This window comes from Cryptosporidium sp. chipmunk genotype I, assembly GCF_004936735.1.
Source record: "Cryptosporidium sp. chipmunk genotype I strain 37763 chromosome Unknown contig_10, whole genome shotgun sequence".
Classification (NCBI taxonomy): Eukaryota; Apicomplexa; class Conoidasida; order Eucoccidiorida; family Cryptosporidiidae; genus Cryptosporidium; species Cryptosporidium sp. chipmunk genotype I.
The window spans coordinates 547,391-572,390 of NW_027125596.1; the positions used below are offsets into that span (position 1 = coordinate 547,391).

At 30.3% G+C, this 25,000-nt stretch overlaps 11 protein-coding genes across 11 annotated transcripts; 4 read left to right on the forward strand and 7 right to left on the reverse strand.

Moving 5' to 3' along the window:
• Positions 1-867: 867 nt before the first annotated feature.
• ELE39_000227 (fatty-acyl elongase) lies at positions 868-1,839 on the forward strand (the record flags this gene model as incomplete). Its single annotated transcript, XM_067343251.1, has 1 exon — positions 868-1,839. One exon carries the CDS (start codon positions 868-870, stop codon positions 1,837-1,839), a length of 972 nt encoding a protein of 323 aa, XP_067201185.1.
• A 349-nt stretch (positions 1,840-2,188) lies between these two features.
• ELE39_000228 (WD40 repeat) lies at positions 2,189-3,430 on the reverse strand (the record flags this gene model as incomplete). Its single annotated transcript, XM_067343252.1, has 1 exon — positions 2,189-3,430. One exon carries the CDS (start codon positions 3,428-3,430, stop codon positions 2,189-2,191), a length of 1,242 nt encoding a protein of 413 aa, XP_067201186.1.
• A 220-nt stretch (positions 3,431-3,650) lies between these two features.
• On the reverse strand, positions 3,651-4,037 carry ELE39_000229 (DNA polymerase delta subunit 4; the record flags this gene model as incomplete). The annotated part of the gene is made up of 1 exon (XM_067343253.1): positions 3,651-4,037. One exon carries the CDS (start codon positions 4,035-4,037, stop codon positions 3,651-3,653), a length of 387 nt encoding a protein of 128 aa, XP_067201187.1.
• Positions 4,038-4,545: 508 nt separating this feature from the next.
• Positions 4,546-5,739, reverse strand: ELE39_000230 (uncharacterized protein; the record flags this gene model as incomplete). The annotated part of the gene is made up of 1 exon (XM_067343254.1): positions 4,546-5,739. One exon carries the CDS (start codon positions 5,737-5,739, stop codon positions 4,546-4,548), a length of 1,194 nt encoding a protein of 397 aa, XP_067201188.1.
• Positions 5,740-6,705: 966 nt separating this feature from the next.
• Positions 6,706-7,290, forward strand: ELE39_000231 (uncharacterized protein; the record flags this gene model as incomplete). The annotated part of the gene is made up of 1 exon (XM_067343255.1): positions 6,706-7,290. The coding sequence occupies one exon, from the start codon at positions 6,706-6,708 to the stop codon at positions 7,288-7,290; it is 585 nt and encodes a 194-aa protein (XP_067201189.1).
• Positions 7,291-7,354: 64 nt separating this feature from the next.
• ELE39_000232 (BRIX domain-containing) lies at positions 7,355-8,353 on the reverse strand (the record flags this gene model as incomplete). The annotated part of the gene is made up of 1 exon (XM_067343256.1): positions 7,355-8,353. One exon carries the CDS (start codon positions 8,351-8,353, stop codon positions 7,355-7,357), a length of 999 nt encoding a protein of 332 aa, XP_067201190.1.
• Positions 8,354-8,842: 489 nt separating this feature from the next.
• ELE39_000234 (uncharacterized protein) lies at positions 8,843-15,750 on the reverse strand (the record flags this gene model as incomplete). Its single annotated transcript, XM_067343258.1, has 6 exons — positions 8,843-11,991; positions 12,727-12,799; positions 12,858-13,084; positions 13,171-13,456; positions 13,516-13,573; positions 13,820-15,750. 6 exons carry the CDS (start codon positions 15,748-15,750, stop codon positions 8,843-8,845), a joined length of 5,724 nt encoding a protein of 1,907 aa, XP_067201192.1.
• An 820-nt stretch (positions 15,751-16,570) lies between these two features.
• On the forward strand, positions 16,571-17,932 carry ELE39_000235 (seryl-tRNA synthetase; the record flags this gene model as incomplete). The annotated part of the gene is made up of 1 exon (XM_067343259.1): positions 16,571-17,932. One exon carries the CDS (start codon positions 16,571-16,573, stop codon positions 17,930-17,932), a length of 1,362 nt encoding a protein of 453 aa, XP_067201193.1.
• Positions 17,933-18,097: 165 nt separating this feature from the next.
• On the reverse strand, positions 18,098-19,789 carry ELE39_000236 (DHHC family palmitoyl transferase with a signal peptide and 4 transmembrane domains; the record flags this gene model as incomplete). The annotated part of the gene is made up of 1 exon (XM_067343260.1): positions 18,098-19,789. The coding sequence occupies one exon, from the start codon at positions 19,787-19,789 to the stop codon at positions 18,098-18,100; it is 1,692 nt and encodes a 563-aa protein (XP_067201194.1).
• A 778-nt stretch (positions 19,790-20,567) lies between these two features.
• ELE39_000237 (phosphopantetheinyl transferase) lies at positions 20,568-22,367 on the forward strand (the record flags this gene model as incomplete). The annotated part of the gene is made up of 4 exons (XM_067343261.1): positions 20,568-20,725; positions 20,808-21,351; positions 21,443-21,616; positions 22,068-22,367. The coding sequence occupies 4 exons, from the start codon at positions 20,568-20,570 to the stop codon at positions 22,365-22,367; spliced, it is 1,176 nt and encodes a 391-aa protein (XP_067201195.1).
• Positions 22,368-23,088: 721 nt separating this feature from the next.
• ELE39_000238 (DEAD DEAH box helicase) lies at positions 23,089-24,645 on the reverse strand (the record flags this gene model as incomplete). Its single annotated transcript, XM_067343262.1, has 1 exon — positions 23,089-24,645. The coding sequence occupies one exon, from the start codon at positions 24,643-24,645 to the stop codon at positions 23,089-23,091; it is 1,557 nt and encodes a 518-aa protein (XP_067201196.1).
• Between the last annotated feature and the right edge of the window lie 355 nt (positions 24,646-25,000).

A 25,000-nucleotide genomic window follows, 5' to 3' on the forward strand; every position in this document is an offset into this window, starting at 1 on the left:
GCAGGAGAAAAAGCCCGATCCTACTTAAATTAAGTCATAAATCTGCCGTTTTGACAATAAATATTGATTTCCACATCGATAATTTCTACTATTTTTCGAGCATATTGAAAAAAAAACTACGTGGAAATTAATCATTTTTTTTAAATTTTTTAAAACAAGTTATAACACAATTTTAATTTTCTATTTATCTTAACATTAAGTATATATATTATTAATTGCCTAATATCTAACTATTCACTTAAATTCAAAAAATTTTTGATCAGTGCCGCCTAAAGTAGTTTGGCGCCAAATATGAGGTCTTGAACTTATTTAATATAATTACTGTGGGGGTAAGGGGGAGAGAAGAAAAAACTTATCTGAACAAATAAATACAAATAACATATGTGCCTATAAATTGAAAATGGAGGGTTGCATAAATTATTTGATGATCAAGTAATGCCAACTTTGAGGGTAATTGGTAGTTTAAAAAAGTTAGTGTTAATTGAAAATTAATTTGTAAGGGAGAAAAATAGATATATATATTTATATAGATTTAAAAAAAAAAAAAAAAGAAAAGAGAAATATTTTGAAATATATAAAGTTCCTCTTTTCAGATACAATTTTGGGGGTGTTTCCAATAAGATTCAGGAAAGAATCACCAATAAAGCTATTTTGCTTCAACTTTTTGCTATTTGAAGTTAATGTAAAATAATTCTTGAAAAAAATATTTATATTTCTTCTTACACAATATTCTAATTGGGAATCTATTGGCCTAAATTTAATAACACTCAGCTCTAAACTAACAATAGATTAAAAGTATAATGCAATTAAAATATTATATAATTTTTAAAAACTTTATTTAGAAGATAATTAATAAAATAGAGGAAAATGATCATAAAAAATAATAACAATGGGTATTTTATTGACAACATTAATGGAATTTGGGGAATCCCTATAAATAATGAACATATGGATATTTTAAAGGAAATTCCATGGTTCAAATATGTTACTCTTTCAATTGAAAGAAATTGGAATGGAATGAAATTATTTCTTTGGACCAATGATAATTATTATTTGGCACATACAATCTGCATCATCTATGCATTCTTTATCTACTTTGGACCTAAAATCATGGAGAAAAGAAGACCGTTAAAATTGGAAAAACCTCTGAAATATTGGAACTTGTTTCTGGCAGTCTTCTCCTGGATTGGTACTTTACGCATGATGCCATACATGCTGACCAACCTTTTCAAGTATGGCTTCGTATCATCGATCTGTTCCCCTCCAATAGTTCCACTAACAAAAGGTCCAGCTGGCTTATGGCTCAGCTTATTTGTTTACTCGAAATACATTGAATTAATTGATACATTTTTCATTATAGCTAGGAAAAAATCACTTTCCTTTTTACACTGGTTCCATCATCTTACTGTCCTTCTTTACACATGGGATGCCTACGTCTGCTGTCAAACTATCGGAGTATTTTTTTGTGCCATAAACTATTTTGTCCATTCCATTATGTACTTTTACTATTACTTATCTTCTTGTGGTAGAAGACCAAAATGGGGTATGGTCATCACAATCCTTCAAATTGTCCAAATGGTTATTGGTACAATTCTAACAGCCTCAGGTATGTATTACTCTTATAAGCACCCATTCGCTAATGTATTTCCAGTTGAACACCTGAGTCAACCTCTCAAAGTTGGCTGTCATTTTATCAGGACCAATGGTGTTTTTGCCTGTCTTATGTACATCTCCTATTTCGCTTTATTCTTTGACTTCTTCATTAAGAGGTATATTACCAAGGGCACTCCCCTCGCTGAATGGGTCACTGCCAATAAAAAGCACTCTAAGTGCGAATAGAACCTCTCACATAAGAACTGTGCTTTTCTCAGACCCGGATTAAATGGCGTGAAATTGTGCATGCAAAGAGTATATATAATACGTATTTAGAGTCGAGATGAGCAAGTTGTTTTAGAACTGCCAGAATTATCTGAATTGACTGGAACAAGTGTATTTGACAGCAATAATTGAGAGATTGACAATGCTAATTCAAGAAGTAAGGAAAGAGATATGTTTAATGGAAGATAGCTAGCTATAAAACATAGAAATTGTCTAGCCTAGTAATTAAAGAAAATAATGTCAATGGCTATATAATTCTTATATCGTTTAATTTTTCTTTTTTATTGCTTCAATAATTGCTGTGTATCAGCTATTCTATAGTTAAGAAACCAACAAACGGAATGTTTGGTCCATTTAGTCCACTTGAAATAATCTTATTATAGTGTATTGATGACGTGTTAGTTCCACTATTTGAGCTACTTGTATTATTAGCATTATTAGATTCTAGGGAGTTGCATGCTATAGCCAATATTTGTCTATAAGGGTGCCAAGAGGACGATGTTATTCTACCTGGAACATCAAAACGACTGAGAATCTTTAATTTGGTATTATTTAGCATTAATGTATCATTAGAGTCCTCACTTGGCTTCTTCTTTTCTGAAGAAACTGCTGTTGATATAACCTCACCAGTATTATTAAATTCTATACTTGTTGCCATTCCATCTATTCCTCCAAGTGTTGAAATTATTGATTTGGAACGTAAGTCCAAAAGAGAAATTACCTGGTCTTGTCCAAAGCTTGCAACAATATCAGAAAACTCTCTAACAATCACTGAGCTATAAAGGTGCGTCTGAATAAGTTCTGATTTGTTTTGGTTTAATATATCTTTTGAATTCTCCAAGGAAATGATTTCCAATTTTCCATCATTTCTGGCCATAATCAAGTGCTTACTATCTGAACTGAACGTAATATCATTAATCTCTTCCGAAGATTTTTTGTAGCTTTGAATATCATAAGGAAGATCTCTTCTTTTTGGCTTTTGATTCATATTATCAGAGTCTATATTCATTTTGCTCTCATCATCATTCTTTAATTCCGAAATTGGAATTGGAAGCTTTGTACTATTTGGAAACCTTAAGTCTACTGCATATAAATTATCAGTTCTGTCTCCTGTTACCACAGTTTTATCATCTTTTGACCAAGCTACATTTAGAAAAGAGTCATTTGGAAGAGTTATCTCAAAATGAGATAATCCAGATCTAACATCATAAAATTCTATACAAGGCTTATTTAAAGCAATACAAATCAATTGAAAAGGATTCAAGTTACTTGGAATTGCTTTAAACCACTGCCCTGGAATACTTGCCTCTGCTATAAATACCTGAGGATTCATTAATTGTATACTATCCCTCGCGCTATAAACAAGCCTATTGCCATCACAGGTCCAATCTATACCACATACTTTACTCTTCTTCTTTATATCGTGTAGCCTTGTAATCTTTACCACTGATTGGTGGCCTAAACAATCCTCCAATATAGAGTAGTCCTGATTATAAGTAGGCAGGACATTTTCTGGAGCTGTTGTTCTCCCTTCTAAAACCCTCGATATCATCAAACAGAAACCAATATATTCTACACAAATTTATCTAAACAATAAATAATACTTCCCCTCTCTCTTTCCCCCTTGGTAAAATAGTTTAAAATGTCAATTTTTTAATAATATAGAATTTTTTAAAAAAGGCGCCAACCGTCAGCTCTTTCTAATATTAAAGAATTTGTTAATAAAATGACGTAATTAATACCAGTAATAAACTTATACAATATTCTAAGTGCTAATCAGCGTAATGTTTCATTAGTTTATCTATTATTGAAATTGATATTTCACTATTGCTATCTCCAGTGTGATCATTTATCAACTTTTCTATATTTAAATCTATAGGTATCCCAAGTTTTTTGGCTCTTTCAAGTCTTTGGAATCTGGAAATTTCACTGCATGGACCAAAATTATGGTCTAAGTCAAAACTATAAAATGTGTTCAAAAGTTTCTTATCATCATTAGCACTCTTTACTGGCTTTAAATCTGGAGTCTCCAACTCTGGATCTACTATTGGTCTAACGATACTAGTTTTGAATCCCACTAGTTTTGATTGATTTTCTTTTCCATCCTCTTTTAGGCCTTTAGATGGCCTCTTTCTCTTTTTGTTTACACTGGGAGGCATTTTTTACCTTAAGTTATACTCAATTCCCCAATTGATTTTAATCTCACACGCCTAAAAAAAAACGATATTCACATAATTCATTCAACCTTTTCAATCTCCAATCCAAATTAATTCTCAACCACTCACTAACGCTGAAACTTCTGCTCAAATTCAAATAAAAGTGTGCTCCAATTTTCCCTTCTACTTCTAAATATACTCAAATTAAAATGTATTTTTATTTTGATATTTTAATTTCACATTACATACAATTACTAATTTAACGATAACCCGCCAAAACGTTTGCGCGCTCAATCATTAACTATAAAACATGTACAAGGTAGAAAAAAAGTTAAAGAAATGAAGAATACCCAAAAATATCAGAAAATGACGTGAATCTGTCATTTAAATTAATCTACATTTATATTTATATATCATAATTACATGAGTATTGAATCCAGACAAGTCAAACTACTCGTAAATATACTAGAGAAGACAATTTATTGAAAAGCAAGAATTAATGTGATCTATTCTAGTGATTTAGTAAGAATTCACTACAGTATTTTCCAGGTACAAATAGAGGTCCTAATGGATCTTGGAAATCATATGGGTCATGCTTGGATGGGTACTTATCTGCGCTTCCGGTGAATTTTGGAGGAACAACGAGTCCAGGATTTGAGGGTGATGAAATGGTGGCAGTTTTAAGGTAATAAAATGTGCTTCCTGTACTAATGATTCCAGTATCACTAATAATAGACATAGATCCGTCATATTGCCCAATTTCAGGGTACTTTCCTTGTTTAATGAAGGGCTCTGAAAATGCAAAGTGTCTGGAAAAGATATGCATAAGAAGCCTTTCATCATTAGTTTCAGGCCCTGGACTAGCAAAACTTCCAATGTTTGTCATTTTGCCTTCAGGATAAGTGACAATAAATCCATACCAAAGGGTTTGGCCTTTCTTTGCAAGAACATTGGCTTTTTGAGGTTCACTTGGTATATAAGAAGGAGTATTAGACTCTGTTGATAGTTGTTCTTGCACTAATTCCTGGCAAATATAGTTACCCCCCCATCTGAAAACATTATCTTCCAAAACTTCAAATACAAGAGCTAATTCTTTTGGATTTGTTAGGAGTCCTGTCTCATTTCTATATGTACTCATAGTGAAATTGGTTTCCGTGATTGAACCAGACTCTAGGAAACTAATCTTAGCCCACTTTTCTGTCTCATTTGGCCAATAGAAAGAAGTTTGTAGAGTTTTTAACCCACTATTTTCATCCTGGTTTTCTTCCTTCAAGCTTCGGATATTATTTCTAGGTAAAGTTTTTTGTCTTAGTTTATCCATGATTTTCTTTCTATTAATTCTTTTAAATTTGAAATCGTTTTCATCAACAGTAGTATTACTTTGAGTAGCAAACTCAACGATTTCTACTCCAAATCCATAAAAGAAGTAGTCAAAAAGACGGTCAATATTTTCTTGAAATAATGTCATTGACTCATTAGAAGCTGTTTTGTAGTTTGAGAATAACTTGGATTGATCAGGAGTACCATCTATTTGTGAATATTCATAAATAGTAGTATAAGATCTTAAGTTTGTTAACCACGCGTCAGCTTGTCTACTAAATATCCAGTCAACTTTAGCTTGATCAAATACTAATGCATGAACGATACCGATTAATAATATAATACCAAGTAAGTATTGTGATTTTGTTGTAAAATTTGAACTCATATTTATCAAAAAGTAATTATTATTATTTTTTTCTTGTATCTTCTGAACCGAGAAAGCTTTACTTAATAGAGTATTTACTTTATATAATTGCTATTACTTTAGTCGTAGCACTATTGAAAATATTGAAATGGTAATAATGGTATTATTAGTGGCTTTGAAAGGTCAGTTATAGCAGCAGAAACGATAGCAATGTTATAAGTTATAGTTTCAGCAGATCTGATGTATTTATTGTTAGTAGTTGCAATATTAGTATCAGCACTATTTATAGCAGTAATAATAATAATAATATTTCAATACTATTAAAGTATAATACAAATATAATTGATAACTTATTAAATATTAATAAATTCAGTAATAGATTGATTGCAATTCAAAAATTCAGCTGTTCTCCACCTCTAAATATTATTTTATCACAGCAATAAGGACTAATATATTTATATTTAAATACAATAATTAATACGTTTGCCTTGTTTTTCTTGTATTTATTAATTACTTAATACTTGTCTCCTATTTTCTAACTTTTTTCTGACTTTAGTTCTAATCCAATTAAACCTATCATTTTTAACTATTTATTTCCTATATCATTTTTTCCTTATCGCATTTTTACTAATTTGCATGCATGCATGCAAACTTTTATATATATTTTTTTTAATCCCGGTATCGAGTCACGTATGGCGCCAAAGTTTGTAGATTAATATTTAAGTGGAAGTTTATACAATAAAGGTTTTAATTTAAAAAAAAAAAAAGGATAGAAAAAGAAAAACTTTCAAGTTATAATTAGCTAATAAGTTAACAAAGTATAGGAGAGTAACCTACTGATTTGACTAATTAATTTTGTTTTGGATTGAATCAATATTTGATGTTCACTTTCTGACACGTATTAGAGTTAACTTTGAAATGGAGTAAAATTTTGGGATTAAGTAGATATTTTTTTTAATTTGGAAAAAAGCTGAGGAGCGAATAAACATGAAAGAAGTTAATGATGACATTTACAACAGAGTAAGAAAAATAAAATTTAAGAGAATAGGCCTAGAGCCTAATAGAAAAAGTAATCGAACAGAAACAGTCGATCATTGTAATGGCAAAAAAGATAAAGATAATGGACAACAAAACTTCGCTTCATTTAATCCCAAAATTGAAGAGAAAAAGAAAAAGGGAGAAGGAAGAATTATTACGTCAAATACTACAGTACAGGGATTTCATACCAAATTTCAACAAGAACTCAAAGTTGGTGATTATATAGAAATTGAACACCCAAATACATTAATTAAAGAGAGTAGGCAAGTGGCCAATATTGTGAGTGAGAGAACATTGATTATAGATAGGGAATTTTCTTGTGATTTGGTCTCAACTAGTGAATATTACTATTATACTAGTACTAATGACGGTGATTTAACTATTTTAAATAAAAGCAACACATTTTCATATAGAGAAAAAGATGGAATGTTTAAATACAAGACTGTAGTTGAGTCAGTGAATTCAAAATTATCAAGGGAAGATATTTTAGATATTAGAGCTAAAAAACAAAGGGATAAATATTGTTGGATATAACAATATAAAAGAAAAGGCCTAGTACTTTCAAATTAATTAATTTCTTATAGTAACTATCAAATTTTTACTCTGTATTACGGTTAATCTTTGATAAAATACCTGCATGAGGAGTATTTAATGTACTTAAATCCTGTTTACCAACATGGATTCTACCAATAGATTCTCCCAAAACATTTGTTGTTATATTCTTAACCTTTTTAGGCTTAATTTCTCGTGGAATTATCATTGCTGATTTTAATATACTCTTATCTGGTATTTGATGCTTTACTAATTCCATCTTTATTTGTAAACCAATTTCTGATAAAATTGCCCTTGGTGACCCACTCAAAACAAGACTTTGATCCGATTTGATTAGTAATTCACTTGGTACTTGTTCTGATGGCCTATTTAGATGAATTAAATAGCTTCTAATATCAATATGAATCTTAGATTCCATTGATCCAATAATTGTAGATTTCTTTGTGCTTTTTTCTGAATCAGATTCATAAGCTGTCACCAGAATTAAATGATCAAATCCTTTAAGAAATAGTTTAGATCCTCTAACTATTGGACCAGAAAAAGTATCAAAAAACATTTCTCTTATGCTTTTATAAACATCATCCGACTCAAAAGGAGCTCCTTGACATATTACTATTGGCTTTGATCCATACTTTGGTAATTCCATATTTGGAGAAATTCCTTTATAATTTAATACATTAAATTCATACATATCCAAAATATGACTATCATAATATCTTGTAAATATTAATCTAAATGGATGCTTCTTTGAGCTATTTGCAAATATACTTATACTTGAGCCATGTTTATAAGATAACTGTTCCATTTTATGAGGATCTACCCATGGAGAAGTTATCAACTCTCCTTTTGTAATTCCTCTAACAATCTTAGTATAAGCCTTTGGGAAAATCTTATTTAAATCTTTTAACAAATTTTGTATATTTTCCTTGCATTTTGAACCTTTAATAATAAGCCTTCTCTTTGTTTCTTCATTTACTTGGCTCTCCCTCTTTATTATAACGCCTTTCTTTGATCCCTTAACCTTGCCAGAACTCAATTTTGCCATTTTCAATTCTCACCACCTTTAAAACTTTTATCTATTTATCTTTTATTTATTAATAGTATGTATACATATATATACATAAATATATACACGTAATTATAAAAATATGTTTTTTTTAAATAAATATTTCCTGATTTTTCTTGAAAAATCGATTACTATATTAAAATCAAATTATACTTTTTATGTCAACTTTTACTTCTTAATTAAATTTTTTTTCACAATTTTCATTTGTTTCTAAATTTATATTTATTTTATATAATATATTAAATGGACCGCCAATTTCCCGCCTAAACTTTTATATTTATAAATTTTGCATATCGAGAGACATTTAAAGAAAAAAGTGAAAAGTACATGCGGATGAGTTTTGGAAAAAAAAAGTAAAATTTGATCTAAATTGAAATTTTATATTTTATTCAAATTTTCCACTACTTTTCTCCTTTTTCCACACACTCCAATCATTTCATGTTTTGATATTTTTACTTTATTTCTCGATTATTTGGTTTGACTTTGAATTAAAATAAGAATTTTTATTTCATTTAGTAAATTAAAAAATGTTGAAATACTCAAGTAGTGATTAATTGTAGAAGTAAATTGCTCAAATAAAATCGAATATATTTTCCATTTGGCATTACAATTTGCAAGCCACTCAGAATTATTATTACTCTCACTGAATATATTGATAATACATGGATTAAAGTAGAATTTGCTGGAGTTAAAATTTGAGCTGACTGAAGTACTCTGCTTCTTACTGAAGAGGTTATAAAAGAACAAATTGCTTGGATCATTAATTACATCAATTTTCTTCCATTTACTAATATAGAATTGCTGCTTTTCATTAATAATTTCCAATATATTATTATCGTTTTTACTGCTAAAATTCAAATCTCCTTTGTTTAAACCAGCAGGATTCACTAGCTCAACTTCCTCTAGAATTACAGATTCCAGAATCTCTTTTGATATAATTTCTTTTGGTACAAATGAACTTAAATCAAGAAAAGAGTTTGGATTCTCAGAATTTACTGGAAGCTCTAGCCATGTAGAATTCATTTCCCTTAAGAATTCGTCCGGGTTCTCCATAAGACTAATATCTTGTTCTTTAGCACTCTTTACCATAGATAGCCTTGGATAAAACTGAGACTGCCAAACCATCCACCAAGGAGGACTAGTAATAATAGAATCATCCAAATTTAAAGAATTTTGGTAAATATAATTAATAAATGCAATATTAAATCCAAAATTACTCAAATTATTCTTGAAAACCAGATCATTTGGATCAAAATCTATATTTCCTTTAATTTCTGCAAACTTCTTAATAAGTTTTGGAGCCTCAATTACATGATGATCAATACCAGTATAAGCTTTTATGGATTTAGCATTCTTAAAATAGCTTTCGCTTATGCCAAAATCCTCTCCTTCAATGATTTCTTCATCATCTTGTTCTATTTCATATTTGAATGGAATAAAATATTCCTTCAAATATTTCAAATCTACAATACTAACATCACTAACCTTAATTTTCATATCAAAATCATTTATTAGATGAGTACTTTTACCTTTAAAGACACTATTAATCCTAGCTTGATCATAGTATGTAAGACTTGTATTTACAACAAAAACTTGTATTTCAGATGAATAGACCACTTTTCCAAATTTATTCTTATAGTTATCAGTCTCATATGATTTATAATGAGAAATCAGTGAGTAAATATTAAAAGTATTGAATCTGTAAAATCTGTCTTTGCTGTAAAACTTTTGCCGATTAAAAAGTTTGATTAAAGTAAGATACTCAAGAAAGAGAGAGTTAATGAAGCTACTTTGTTTAGTTAAACCATTTCTAGTTGATTTATTATACCACGGAAGAAAAATCCCACTATGATTAGCTTTTTCATATTTTAATACAAATAATATATTTTGTATTAATATCAAGACCTGTTCAATATCTAATACAAACTTTTGTTTAGTTACGGGTTTTATGATATTAACCAATTGATATTCTTCTTTTAATAATGTTTTGTATGATGAGCTAAGTACTGCAAAACCTTTGTTTAAATGATTAATCCTGAGTTTATACTTTGTATCTTCGAGAATTTGTTTTAAGCTAATTATGTTTTGAGAAAATTTTGAGATCTTTTCATATTTCATAATTAATAATTCTTCATTGTTCTTATTCTTTCTATTTTTAGAAATTATAAAACCATTTGATTCCAATATCTCATTTAATGATATAATTTTACCAATTTGATTAGGCTTAAGTGTTTTACTTACCAAATCTGTGAATATGTTATTAAAATATTTTTCAATCTGACCATTCACCATAGGATCCAATATATTTTCAACCAGATGTACTTTTTCTCTCAACTTCTCATTCATTATACTAATTTCCATTGACTCCAACTCAAATCCTATACAATTGTGGAATACCAACCTGTCACACCAATTATAGCTGTTTATAATATTTGCCTCAGACCTGTCTTCATCGTTTTCTCTCTTATTAAGAAATTTCCCAATCTTCTCAGTCCATTGCACCCTGTTTTGCAAGTCCCTTATAACACATTTCAATTCGCAAACAGGATAGCTCCTTGTTAGCAAATTCTTAGCTACCTTTGCCTTCTGATACTCTTCCTTACTTTCATAATCTTCTTCAATTACTTCATAATCCTCATCTTGCTCGTAACCATCTTCATTTTCGTGTTTAAGATTAGACTCTCCTTTAGAGGAATAGGAGACATTATTATCAAGCTTGAAATTCATATTTTTGTTATATAATACCCTTATTTCATCAAATAAAACCAGCTCTTTAAGGTCAATTATTTCCATTGGGGACTCAATTTTAATAGAATACTTGTAATCAATAGTCTTATTTTCTTTCAGGCTCCTCTTTTTAACTAAATAATATCCATTAGAATACTTAATAAAATCCTCTGGTATGTATTTGTACATTTCTTTCTGATCCAATTCTCTTATTACTTTGTGTTTCTGGTCAATGATTTCATCCACTTTGAATTTAAATTCATATTCTTTTACACTTTTAATCATTCTCTTTATAGAAATATTTTTGGCCGCTTCCATGAAACTAATTCTTAGCCTATTAGTTCCAATGTCATCAAAGCGTTCGAATCCTCTTCCTTCAATTTCACTGACATAGTGGTAGTAGTTATTATCTAGATTTGAACTTAGTATCACCTTATCAAAGTTATCTTTCAGCTCAATACCCTCGTCTATCAGCTCCTCCTCTTCTTCTTGTATATCACTTTCTAACAATTTCATTAAATTAATGAGTCTTTCTGGACCTCCTAAATTATTTAAAACCTGACTTTTGTGTACTTTCAATAGATTATTAGTTATACTAGTTTCAATAGAAGAGTTATTTTCTATTGCAGTACTAAACTCATCATCAAAATAAACTAAGTCTCTCTCCAAATATATTTTGTCCAAGTATTCCTGAATATAATTGTCAGTCAAATCATTTCTTAGAAATGCATTTACCTTCAAGTTTACTACTAAGTAGCTCAAAAAAAACACGAAATAAAATACTTTCAAAAGCATTTTCCTTTCATTCCATTTCTTATCACTACTTAAACAGTCTTCAAATGTAATATTTTCTAACTTCACCTTATTAATTTTAACTTTGCGATTTAATTCTTTGAAGGAGAAAAAAAAAAAAAGAAATCTTCTTATCTTCACTAGATTAGTACTTTCTGTATGATGAATCTGGCTTAATTCAATTTTAGCTGTAATGTTCCATTTCAACCAAAATATAGCTCTTATAACTCTCTAATTTCTTATTTTCTCTCCAAGCTTTAATTGATTTCTTTATTTTTTTTTTATTTTATTTTATTCCCAATTGTCACACAGGTATTCCGTAAATGTCTACCTTGACCTTTGGGCAAAAAAAATGTGGAAGCTCCCCACACATGCAAACGCCGGTATTAAAATAAAAATCAAAATTAATTATTAAAAACTAAATAAAGCGTAGTATTAACATATGAGGATTAATGATTGTAAAAGTGAAACTTTGTTAATTTTAAAAATTTTTAACAGAAGTTAATTAGTCTTAGAAAAATAATCGTTTTTAAACTTGAATTAAAAAGTGGACTATATTTGACTAATTCTATTTTTATTATTTTTTAGTCATTTTTTCGATTTAATTTACTTATCGTACTTGCGTGTATTAATTTATTTATACTTAATAATAATTGCATGCAATGCATGCAATTACTAAATTATAATATATACACATAAAAACAAAAATAAAATAAATATATAAAGTAGTGTTGAATACTAGTCCTTTTTTCTTCCCCTAGCTTGAACTATGATAAAAAGGTTAAAATAGTGGAAAAAGCTCAAGTTTTAGTCGCTGTTTTCTTTTTACTTACCTTGTTTATACTTGCTTAAAATCGACTTTCCATTTGGGTGTGCTTCACAATACGTTTTTAATATATTATCCATCTATTTGAAGGAATTAGACGGTAATGGATTAAAAAAGAACTATCATAGCTCAACTTACAATTTTAATATTCGGATGTGTAACTTCTAAAGACCTTTCCAATACATATAAATCCACAGCTTTATCCTCAATAGTCAAAGAATCTGAATAACTTAGACCAAAATCAATAAAGATTATTTGACTATTGTGAGAGTCATCGTTTATTATTATGTTTGAAGTAGTTAAATCTCCATGAATAATTTGGCTGTGTAGATTTGAAATTGCATTTCCTATTGAAATTGAAACATCTATTGATAATATAATATAATTAATATATTTGAATAAGATAAACTGATCAATACATCAGAGATGATTGAATTATTCATTCACATACCTGACAGCTTTGAATCATAATTATTCGAATTTGACAATATATCATTCAAGTAATCATTCAGTGTTATACCTTGAACGCAGTCCATAATAATTATTCCATTTTCAACATCAACAAAATGAACATTTGGACAATTTATTCCTTTCTGGTAACATTTCACTAAATTTCTAGATTCTCTCAATATTCGATTAGTTCTTAAGCTTTTATCTAATTGAGGATGTCTATACTTCTTTTCAAATCTGTGCTTAATTACAACCTTTCTATTTAATAAAGTTGTCTCATATATTCTCTATTATACAGTTTCCACAATTATTCGATAAATTTAAATCAATTTGTTGATTAACTTACTGCCTCTGCCCCTTGAAATATTAGTTTCTCACAACATTCTGGTGGAATTACACCCATTCTAAACAATTGAAAATGGTTCTTATAAACGAATAAAGTACCAGATACAATATAAAGTTCAAGGAATAATTTAATATAATATGGTTAATAACTAATATTTATTACTAAATTTACTATTTGCATATAACTTTTGCGCGCCAATTAATGGTAATATTTCGGCATGTAATGAATATAATTTCCGATAATAATATAATATTCTATCAATATTCTAAGCTACTCTAAGGACTTTATCCGGTATAAAACTTACTTTTTTCTTCTGGTTCTAGAAGCAGACCTTCTTGACTTTTTCTTTGACTTGTGAATATTTTTACTTCTAACAGAAGTTGATTTATCTTTAGATTCACTCATATTATTATTGTTATAATTATTATTATAATTGTTATTATTATAATTATTAATATTATTATTATTATTGTAATTATTATTATAATTATTATTGTTATTATCGTTATCATTATTGTAGTTATAATTATTATTATTGTTATGATTGCAATCATGATTATTCATATCATTGTTATTCATATTATTACAGTCATGGCAGTTACCCATTAATCTAAAAAGTGATTTATTTTTGTAGTATATTCTTGCTCTTTGAAACTTATGGAAAGGATTCACTCCATTTTCAGTTTGGGATTTTCTATTTTTTATGTAAAACGCTTCATTGGTTTGGCCCATATCCGCTTCACTGTCACTGCTTGCGCTAACACTACTACAACGCTCACTATAACTAAAATCTCTCTCAATGCTCTTTGAAGCATTGCTCATCCTTTCTCTTGCCTGTTCTGTCTTCCTTATTTTTTCTGAGGTGCTTGTCAGAATTTCAGAGTCACAAGATCCACTTACTGCTTTTCTGAGACTACTTACACTTGCACGCTCTATTAATTCATCCTTATTACAGTCATTTTCCATATACTCCTCTTCGTCGTAACTTCCGCTATATCCAAGGCCATCACTCTCGCAATAACTATCTTCCTCGCCATAATTCTCACCGTCAACTTGAAATTCTTCGTAGTCTACCTCATCCCCACTCCCCTCCTCATTCTCATTATCACCATAGCCTTCTTCCTCAACATCGTAGCCCCTTTCTTTGTTATTTCCAAACTCCTCCTGGATGTAATCCTTGTTATCTCCGTCGTACTCATTTTCATCTGAATAATAGTATTGACTATTTCCCAAGTTGTTATATCCGGAGAAATTTTCGTTAAACCTAACTTTTTTAAACCTATTGCAAAGCTGATAATTGTGTCCAAGATTTCCACAAAGAGCACAGTAAGCTTTTTTGATTATATCCTTGAAAGGAACTTCGCCTTTACAAATTATATGACCTGCTCCAGAACAATTATAGCATTCAATATCTAAATCTGTAATTTTTTGTGTGGAATCTTTATCACCAATAACCAGTATACTATCCTCATATCCCTTCTTAATACAAGGATGAATGAGAGTATCCTTTGCCATCTCTAAGGAGACACCTTGAATCTTATTATCATAATAATTACTACAAACTAGCCTTCTGTAAGCTGAAAAATCCAAACGTGAATTCAAATAATAGTTCCCTCCATTACATGATTCACATAATCTAATAGGACGGTCTGGGTCTGTATTCCAGGGACAATCGTGTGAATTATGAAATCTGCTTGAGCAAATTCGGCATCTAGTCTTTCTACAATGTTCTTGCGGATGTATTTTAAGACATCTTATGCATACATTATTTTTTCTAGAACCTAATAATCTTTTCTGCTGAACAATTATTTCTTCAGGTATCTCATGAGAATCCTTAGCATCTTCATCTTTTGCATCGCCTTCAAAGTTCGAGAAAAAACGTAAACTATCGTTATTTGTGCTTTCATTTTGTTTAAAAGACTCCAACTTCACATCCTCATAAGTATCCCATAACATGTCTTCATACTGCTTTATCCATTCAAAAGTAGATCTTTCCTGAATACTTTGATTATTATATACTCTATTCCTATTGTATTTGTGTAAGCCTCTTTTTTTCCATGAATTGTTCTGGCGATAATTATGATCATACCTATTATAAGAGGAATGTTCAGGCCTGAATCCTAAGTAGTCATTTTGGTCATATCTTCTGGTTTTCCTGTCTGAGTAATGCCAATTATAATTATTTGGTCTAGTTTGATATCTATAATTGCTATCCTCAAACCTGTCTGCATCCATTTCCAAAAATAAACCTAGATAACCAAGGATATGAATAGAACGACGATATCCATTAAATATTTCCTCCTTATGTTATATTTTGTTCCTCCAAACTGCTTATATATCGTCTGATTTTTTTTGTATGCAAATTGAATTATGAAAATCTATAAAGTTGGTTTTTGGCGCCTCATGTCGATACTTAATTTGCCAAAAAACAAAGTTTTAATGCAGAAGATAAAAAAAAAAAAAATACACATTAATTTTCTAAAATAACTTCAATAAAATAGATATTTGAACAGGCATCTTAAACCATTTATACAAAGTTTTCTTTATACTATTTTTTTCTTTAATTTTTCAATTTTCATTTTTAAATAAATTATAACTATTGGCGCCATGACAAATTGGCGCCGCATGAAATGCATTCTGTATATTGCTTGGCTAAATTATTGAAAAAATTAAAAACAATTATAAAAAAATACAAAAATAATTTAGTAATAAAAATCTCAATATTTGTTTTAGTACTCTTGCTATTTAATGAATTTGAAATTCATAAATTTTATATTTTCATTATTTATTTTCAATGTTTATTTTTAAAAAAAAGTGGCGCCAATGTGGTAAAATATATTTTATTTATATTTAATTATGACAAATTGACTCACATAAATAAAACAGATTAATGAAAGACAAAAAAATTGTTGAGGGGATTCCTAACTTAAATACAAGGCAGTCGAAGTTAACGTAATTAATTCCAGCCAAGAGCAATTTGGTTAGGATTATTTGAAAAAAAAGCTCTAAACAAACAAAATCAGAAATTACACATATTACAGTTTAAGTATTTAGAATGCCTATAGACATTAACAGAATTAGAGTAGAGAAAGGCGGAGATTATCAAAAGATAGCAGAGTCAGAAATGGCAAGGTATAAGGGACTGGAAGTTCTTGAGGAGCTTGTCAAAGTAGATCAGAAATGGAGAGAAGACGTATTTAAACTGGAGCAAAGTAAAAAAGAATTAAATTCAATTTCAAAGGAAATTGCTCAAATAAAAAAGAAAGATCCAAGAGCCGATTGCAAAGATTTACAAGATAAGAGTGTGCAATTAAAGAAAAATCTTCCAATTATTGAAAAACAAGCATTGGAAACTGAGGAGACAAGAGACAAGTTATGGCACAGAATTGGTAATGTTTTACAACCTGATGTTCCTATTTCTAATACAGAGGATGATAACCTCATATTGAGGACATGGGGAGAAATCCCAGATATTAAGGTTGATGGAACACCAGGAAAATTACACCATAATGAAATCATGAGCAGATTAGGATTTTATGATAGTGTAAAAGGTGCAGAATTAGCAGGCCATCGTGGTTACTTCCTAAAAGATTATGGTGTAATAATGAGTATGGCCCTTTCGCACTATGCTATGGGATTCTTATTAAAAAAGGGATATATGGCAATTCAACCACCATACTTCATGAAAAGAGATTTAATGGGTAAAGCAGCTGAGTTACAAGACTTTGAGGAGACCCTTTATCATATTCCTTCTGATAACAGCAAGGGTGAAGTTGACTCCAATAGCCTATTTTTGATCGCCACGTCTGAGCAACCAATAGCTGCAATGCACCATAATGTGACATTTGAAGAAAAAGACTTGCCAATCAAATATGCTGGTATTTCAACATGCTTCAGGAAGGAAGCAGGTGCTCATGGTAAAGACACTTGGGGTATATTTAGAATCCACCAATTTGAAAAAGTTGAACAATTCTGCGTTACTTTACCAGAAGACTCAAACAAGATTCACGAGGAAATGATCGGCATTTCCGAAGAGTTTTATCAGTCTTTGGAATTACCTTATAGAGTAATTTCCATTGTATCTGGAGCTCTTAATGATGCTGCATCGAAAAAGTATGATTTAGAAGCTTGGTTCCCTGGATATAACTCATACAGGGAGCTTGTTTCCTGCTCTAACTGTACTGACTTCCAGTCTAGAGCTCTTGAGTGTCGCTTAGGATTCAAAAAAGAAGGAGAACGTGAAAAACGCTACTGCCACTTCTTAAATGGTACACTATGTGCAATCCAAAGAACAATGTGCTGCATTGTTGAAAACTACCAAACTCCTGAAGGTCTTAGAGTACCAAAAGTCTTGCAACCTTATATGAATGGTGTCGAATTTATCCCATTCAAAAACGAAGACCCTGCTACCAATTAATTAATTCTAAAAATACGTGGGAAGGCGGGCTTCCACACGTGTAGAAATGCATGCAACTCTCAGAAGTTATCGAAAATACTTGCCAAGTTTAAAGATAAAAATATATAATTAAGTTTTTAAAATTTAGAAAATTTATATTTTAACACTAGAATTTACTAAGTTATTCTAAATACCGTTTGGAGGCCTTCTTTCCCAAATTATCTCCCCCTCCTCTCCTATTATAAGATCGTCCACGTAATAGGGAATACAAAAGATTGCCATATTATATATGTGTCCTTTGGAAAATGGAGAGTTTTGTGTATCTGGAAATGGTTTTAGATATGAAATCTTATTCCAAGCGAGATTCTCCCAAGTAGTTAGGTTATTGTAAGCAAGAAAAAGATGATAAACAACAAGCAATAGGGAAAGAAAAGCAATAAAGAGCGCATTCCCAGCAATGAAAATCATAGAACAGATATCGAAGATTGTTGGGCGGCTACCATTAAGGTCTGCTTTGAATAGACAAGTAGAAATGCAGTAAAGAACCCAAATGCATTCGGGAAATTGAACAAGTGAAAGCCACCAAAACTTGCATCTATTATATTCACCAATACAGACTCCAAGCCAGGGACAATGGTGGTCGTGGGTCCGAATACATCTTTCACAGGAAGTACAATGTTTTGTTCGAAGTGGTTGATACATTCTGCAATAATCACAAAATCTTAGTCTAACTCCATTCTGATACATTTTGCCCTCTTTAAAGACAAAGTAGCCATCATTACTTTGAAAACAGCTATTTTTGAGATTAGTACTACCTATTTCTCTTCTTGGTAGGAGGTCAATTCCATCTGAAGAACATGGAGAGAGTGGAAATGATAAACTATTACTATTCAAATTTGATACTGGGTGAGTTAATTTATCTAATTTTGGTGTTTTTTGATCCATATCTTGGTAATTTAATCTAAAAACTGATCCTTCTTCATTCAAATTTCCTCCGTTAATAAAGTTAGATTCGGGAGACTTATTATCACTATCTAGAAGATCTATAGATAGCTTGCAGCACTCTGAGTCATTGTTATTTAGTAGATTATCCAAGATTTCGTTACTATTTAAAGAAAACTGAGAAATTCCTATCGAATTTAGGAATTGTCCAGGCGCACTTTCCATAACTAAGCTTAAGTTAGCTGTGCTCTTATCAATTCTTATCGGTGACTTAATCAAATTACTTGTATTTAAGAGTGGGAAAGACGTTGTACTACTTCCCAATCTTAAAATGCCGTTCGAGGAATTTAAATCATTCGTATATGAATCACAAATACCATCAACCAATGATCTATCATTCAAAATCTCAAAGCTAGAATTATTAATCGATTCATTTATAGTCTGTAAATTATTGATTGACCCAGCTTCCAGGTCAAACTCATCCAACTCTTCATCCTTCTCATCTTCTGATGATCCAAAAACATTATCAGTATCATTTCTATTGATTTCATTTTTACTTTTCCTTAAATTTCTCAATTCCAGGTTAAATTTTAGTTTTAATGGATCCCTAATTTTGTCCACTGGCTTCAGCTTTGTTGATGGACAGCTTTTCAAGTATCCTGGGTCTCCAAACGATATTAATATATATAAAGTATAATTTAACATACCAAAGATTAAAGAGTAAACTATAAAAAAAGGAGCATTATTTAAATACCAATCATTGCTTGTATTGTTTAATAATAGCCATACTGGATAATATGCATATAGTCTAAGTATACATACAAATATACCTGTAATATTCCAATTATTCTTTGAATTTACAATGAAACGAGACGGCAATAATCCCAGAGGGTTATCTGTATATGATGATAAATCATTCTCCTTGTATCTTACCATATCATTATTTTTTCTCAGTAAGAAGAGATTTTCGTCCTCAATTTATTTACCTTTTTTTTCTAAATATAACTCTTATTCCCTATTTTGTACTTATATTTTAGTAAGTATATTTAGTTACCTCAGTCCTCACTTAAAGGAAAAATTACGTACTCAGTTATTAATATTTATACTTTACGGATTCTTCAAATCATACAAATCTCAAGGGAATAGTACTCGACTACCTTATTTTTCTGGGACTCTACTTCCTTTTAATTCTTAATTAGATTTACTTTATTACTTTGGCACGCACACCATGTAAGAATATTGATTACTGCCTTAATTCTGCACTAAATCTGCGTACTGTAACAAATAACTAGTCAAGCCCTGTCTATTCTTACTAATAAGCCTCTAAAATACTTTCAGTATATATTATCACTTAATTATGTTTGCATCACTTTCTTTAACCGGGCCCTTGAGAATTACAATAATATAGTAATCATCCTTTTTTTTTATTACCCCATTACTTGCATTTCACAATTTACCGCCAAGTCCCTGCCTACAAATGTGGGAGTTCCCGCCAAAACCAGTTGGTCGGTGGCGGGAGCATTGTTTGGTTCCCGAGAACAGGGCGCGAAAATGTGAAGTTTGGGCAAAAATGCATATTTATTATTAGTTGGGACAAGAGGGGTAAATGGGATCTTATTAAAACGAGAAAAAAGGATAATATTGTGTTAGAAGTTGTTATTTGATTGTTTTGGGTAATTTTTTCTTATTTGTTTTTGTCACCTAATAGTATGTGATGCTGGAAGAATTTGATTTGAAGAAAAGTCTGGACTTGAATGATGCTTGTATTTTATGGTGTACCTTGGATGAATTCTCTGAGTTGGACTTTGATAAGCTGATTAACAAATTAAGAGTTGAGATATTGGAAGATAAGGAGTTTGAAAGAATTTTAAGGTAAGTTGCATATTATTTAGTATTTAATCAAAAGTTATTAAGAATTTTTGTTAATATGACTCATTTTTAATACTTTGATTAGGTATAAAATACTAGATGATAGGAAAAGGTCTTTATTGAGTCTGTTATTGATGAAATTGACCTTAATGAATTATTATGATATTTCACCAAAACAGGTGAAAATAATCCGAGAAAAAGGCATGAAACCATATTTTAAATGTGGTTCAGAAAGTGATATATTACTTCATTTCAATGTCTCACATGATGGAGATGTTGTGGCAATTATTTTGTCCAAACATGTGGTAGGAATTGATATTATGAAAACCGAGCTATCACCTTCTAAAATTAAGCTATCAAAAAATATCAAAGAAGCTCATGAGAAATTTTTGAATAATATGACAAATGTTTTTCAACCATCAGAATGGGAATATATTCAGAATGATATCTCCAAATTCATGCATTATTGGACAATTAAAGAGTCATTTGTAAAATATATTGGATTAGGACTTTATGTTGATCCAAAAAGATTATTAATAGATTCAAGTATATTAAAGGAAAATCATCAGAATAATTTGACTTCAGCTCACTTGGAACAAAGTAATATATACTTGGATAATCAAATACAGGTAAGAAAAACTATTGTTTACTCACAAAGATGTACATGCTAATCAATTCAACTACTAAATGTATTTAATTGATTTATTGCCTAATTTTCAGAATTGTGAAATCTACTCATCTAATAAAATTGTTCCTAATTATTATATTTCTTTCTGTATATCTGAAAGTCGCTCTCAAAATTTCCACTCATCATATTACACATGTAAAGATCAAGTTGGTAATTCTATAAAAGAGTTGAAGTCATCACAACTTTGTAAAAAGTCTGTTATAAAGGTAAGCTCAAATTTTTCACTACTTTGTGATCAATCTGTGAATTATATTTGACTTCTTCCTCTTACATTATTGCTATGAACACATCTAGATACATACTCAACAAATTAAAGTATTAGATTTTTTTCCATTTTGCATGCTCTCAAGATAATGCAATCTTTAATATTATCTCACAGAAAATACCTGAAAATCCAAAGGAAAATCACTTATGCTTGCTTAAAATATAGTTTCCCACCTCTCAGACCTAAAACATTATTATTTTTTTAAAATTTTTTAAAATACCTACCAGTTTTATTCTTTCAATTAATATTGATCACTCGTAATTAATTAGAAATACAAAGTTCCCGCCGAAACCCTCACAGTGCATTTTTGCAAAAGAAAAATTAGGACCTAAATAAAAAAATTTAATTAGTTCACAGCCTAAGGCAAAACATAAACTATTTCAATTAAATAGAAAAGATTCAGGATGTCAGTGGATACAGAGCACGATATTATGAATGAAGTAGAATCTATGTCCATTTTAAGGCCGAAGTATCCAACACATGTAGTGACTAAACAAGGAATAGAGTTAAGAAGCTCATCCTATGGAGTTGAAGATAGAGAAGGTAATATTGGCGAATTACTAGCAGTAACTCAAATTACTGGAGTTGTTTATATGACGTTTGATTCGTCTGGAAGACTTTATTCGATTAAAAAAGATATCGCTAGAGAGTTCCTTGGAGAGCTACAGGATGAAAGGATGAACTGGGAGTAGTTTCAAGAAGATTTAGGTTAGTCTTGATGAATTTTGAAGGAAGCTTACGTGGGCTTTGAGAGAGGAGGAAAAGAAAAAGGATTATGTTAAGAGCTGACCAGATATTAGTAAGTATTGACATTACAAATTTAAAAAAAAGAAAAAACCCCGAATGTGGAAGCTTTTTAAAGTCACCATTTGAATTTGTATTTCCTACTAGGAGCCCTTAGTCAAAATAAAAGTGAAGCTTGGAATAGGTTCGGGATTTATTTAATCTAGTTTCTTAAATCTATAAGTTTTTTTCCTCGCCTTCCCCCTCCATATAATCAGTAAGACTTTATAATCAATAAGTTTAAAGAAATTATTCTCAACGTTTATTTAAATTTTCCTAATTATATCATTTTTCAGTTATGATGACGTATTCTAGGCAAAGTGCTCGAGTGGTTAAGAGGTCAGTCTCGAAAACTGATAGCGTTTCGCTGCGCAGGTTCGAATCCTGCCTTTGTCGGTTTTTCCCCCTTATTTTCCGTATAATAGTACTTGCGGAAAAAATACAGATAAACTAACTAAAGAAATTAAGGCAGTATAATAAAAAGTATTAAATATAATTAACCAAATAATCGTAAATATACTCTAGTATATTTTGTCTTTTATATGCTAATAGGGTTAATTTGAAAAAAAAAACAAATGTAAGTGAAATGTTCTTTTTCTCTTTTCTAGGTAATATTAGAACTATCTAGTATCAAGACCTTAAAGATTTAAGGATCTGTTCAAGGTGTTCAAGATCCTTGTCAATTAGCTGAATATTACAATTATAATAGTCTTGAATCTGCTGGATTAATGAAAGCTGATGAGGAAGAATAAAGTTAATAGATATACCATTTAGTCCAAATCTTCCAGTTCTTCCAATTCTATGTAAATATGTCTCATTGTCGACCTGAATTGAAGAAATTTGATCAACAATACCAGTAGAATTTGTAGAGTTGAATCTGATTGGAATGTCAAAATTAATAACAAGAGTAACTTGAGGAACATCGATACCTCTAGATAAAACGTCAGTAGCAATCAAAACTTTACTTTCACCTGATCTAAATGAGTCCATAACTTGATCACGAATTTCATGATCCATTTTTTCACCAGAATTAGTTTGAGTACCACATATTACAGAAATTGCATGGCCATCTTTTCTCATATTTTCAGCTATAGAAAATGCTGTTTTTCTAGTATTAACAAAAATTATAGATTGTCCAATAGACATACAAGCATACAAATCTGATAAAAATGAGAGTTTATCAGCATCGTCATTACAAATTACATAGAATTGTTGAATAGTATTCAAGGTTAACTCTTCTTTTTTAACGTTAATCTTATTTGCATTGGGTACAATCTTTTCAGCAAAAAGGCGAACTTCTTCATGGTAAGTTGCACTGAATAAAAGGATTTGTAGGTTTTGTCTAAAGAACTTCCTGATTTGTCCAACCTGCGAGGCCATCATATTTCTGTGATCAATCATTTCATCGGCTTCATCAATTACCATTAACTTCATAAACTCTGTTGGGAAAGATCTTTTCTTCAAAAAGTCTTGCATTTTTCCTGGAGTACATATAATTATCTGAGATCCAATAGTCTTGTCATATTTATCTCCTTGAGCAACAACAAGCCATGTTGTGATTCCTGTAAACTTTCCAAGCTCATTGACAACATCCTGGTTTTGACGTGCAAGCTCTCTAGTTGGACATAAACACATACATTGGGGATGAATAATCTTTGTATCAACTTTCCCTAACATAGCCAAAGCAAAAGTTGCTGTTTTACCACTTCCATTATGAGCTTGAGCAATTAAATTCATCGGTGAGCTAAATATCAGCGGTAATGCTGCAGCTTGAATCTTAGATGGGCGATTAAAACCTTTATTATAGATACCTTTAAGTAGATCAGGTGAGAGATGAAGGTCTGACCAATCTTTTGCTGAATATAGTTGAGTTTTAGGATCTACAGTATGAACTGATATTGATGAACTATTTTCAACATCTCTAAATTGACAAGTAGAATGACCGCTATTTGAAGATTTGAAATCACTTATGTCATCCTTTTCAGTGCCTTCCTTTTCCAGATCATCTTCTTTAGACGTTCTTTCTTCATCTTCTTGAAGCTTTTTCGTGTCCTCTGAGTGAGAATTTGATGAAGAAATATCCCTGAAATATTCTTTAAGCTCATTTACATTTGCAACCTCTCCATTTTCTTCTGTTTCTATCCTATTGGAGTTGCTATTATTAATAACGGAATCTTCAGTTGACATCAAAACTTATCTTCACTCTACAATCTTTTCTTGTTATAAATTCAAAGTGATACTTTTCGTATTACGACAATACTCCAAGTAGCCACAATTCTAATATATACTACTGCAATGCTTGAATTGCTAATGTAATAATAAAATCTAGATAGAAAATAATAAATAACCTCCCTTCCTATGATCTTTTAAGTTATCTATTATTATTCTGATTCTTTCTGTTCCACCCCGTATAGAAAAAAATTTTTGTTTAACCTTGCCTTAATCTTTACTCCTTAACAATTCGGTACCGCTTTGGCGCCAGACTTTTGGCGGGCACTTTAAAGACATTATAATGTCAAGAAGAAATGTTTTGTGATGAAAA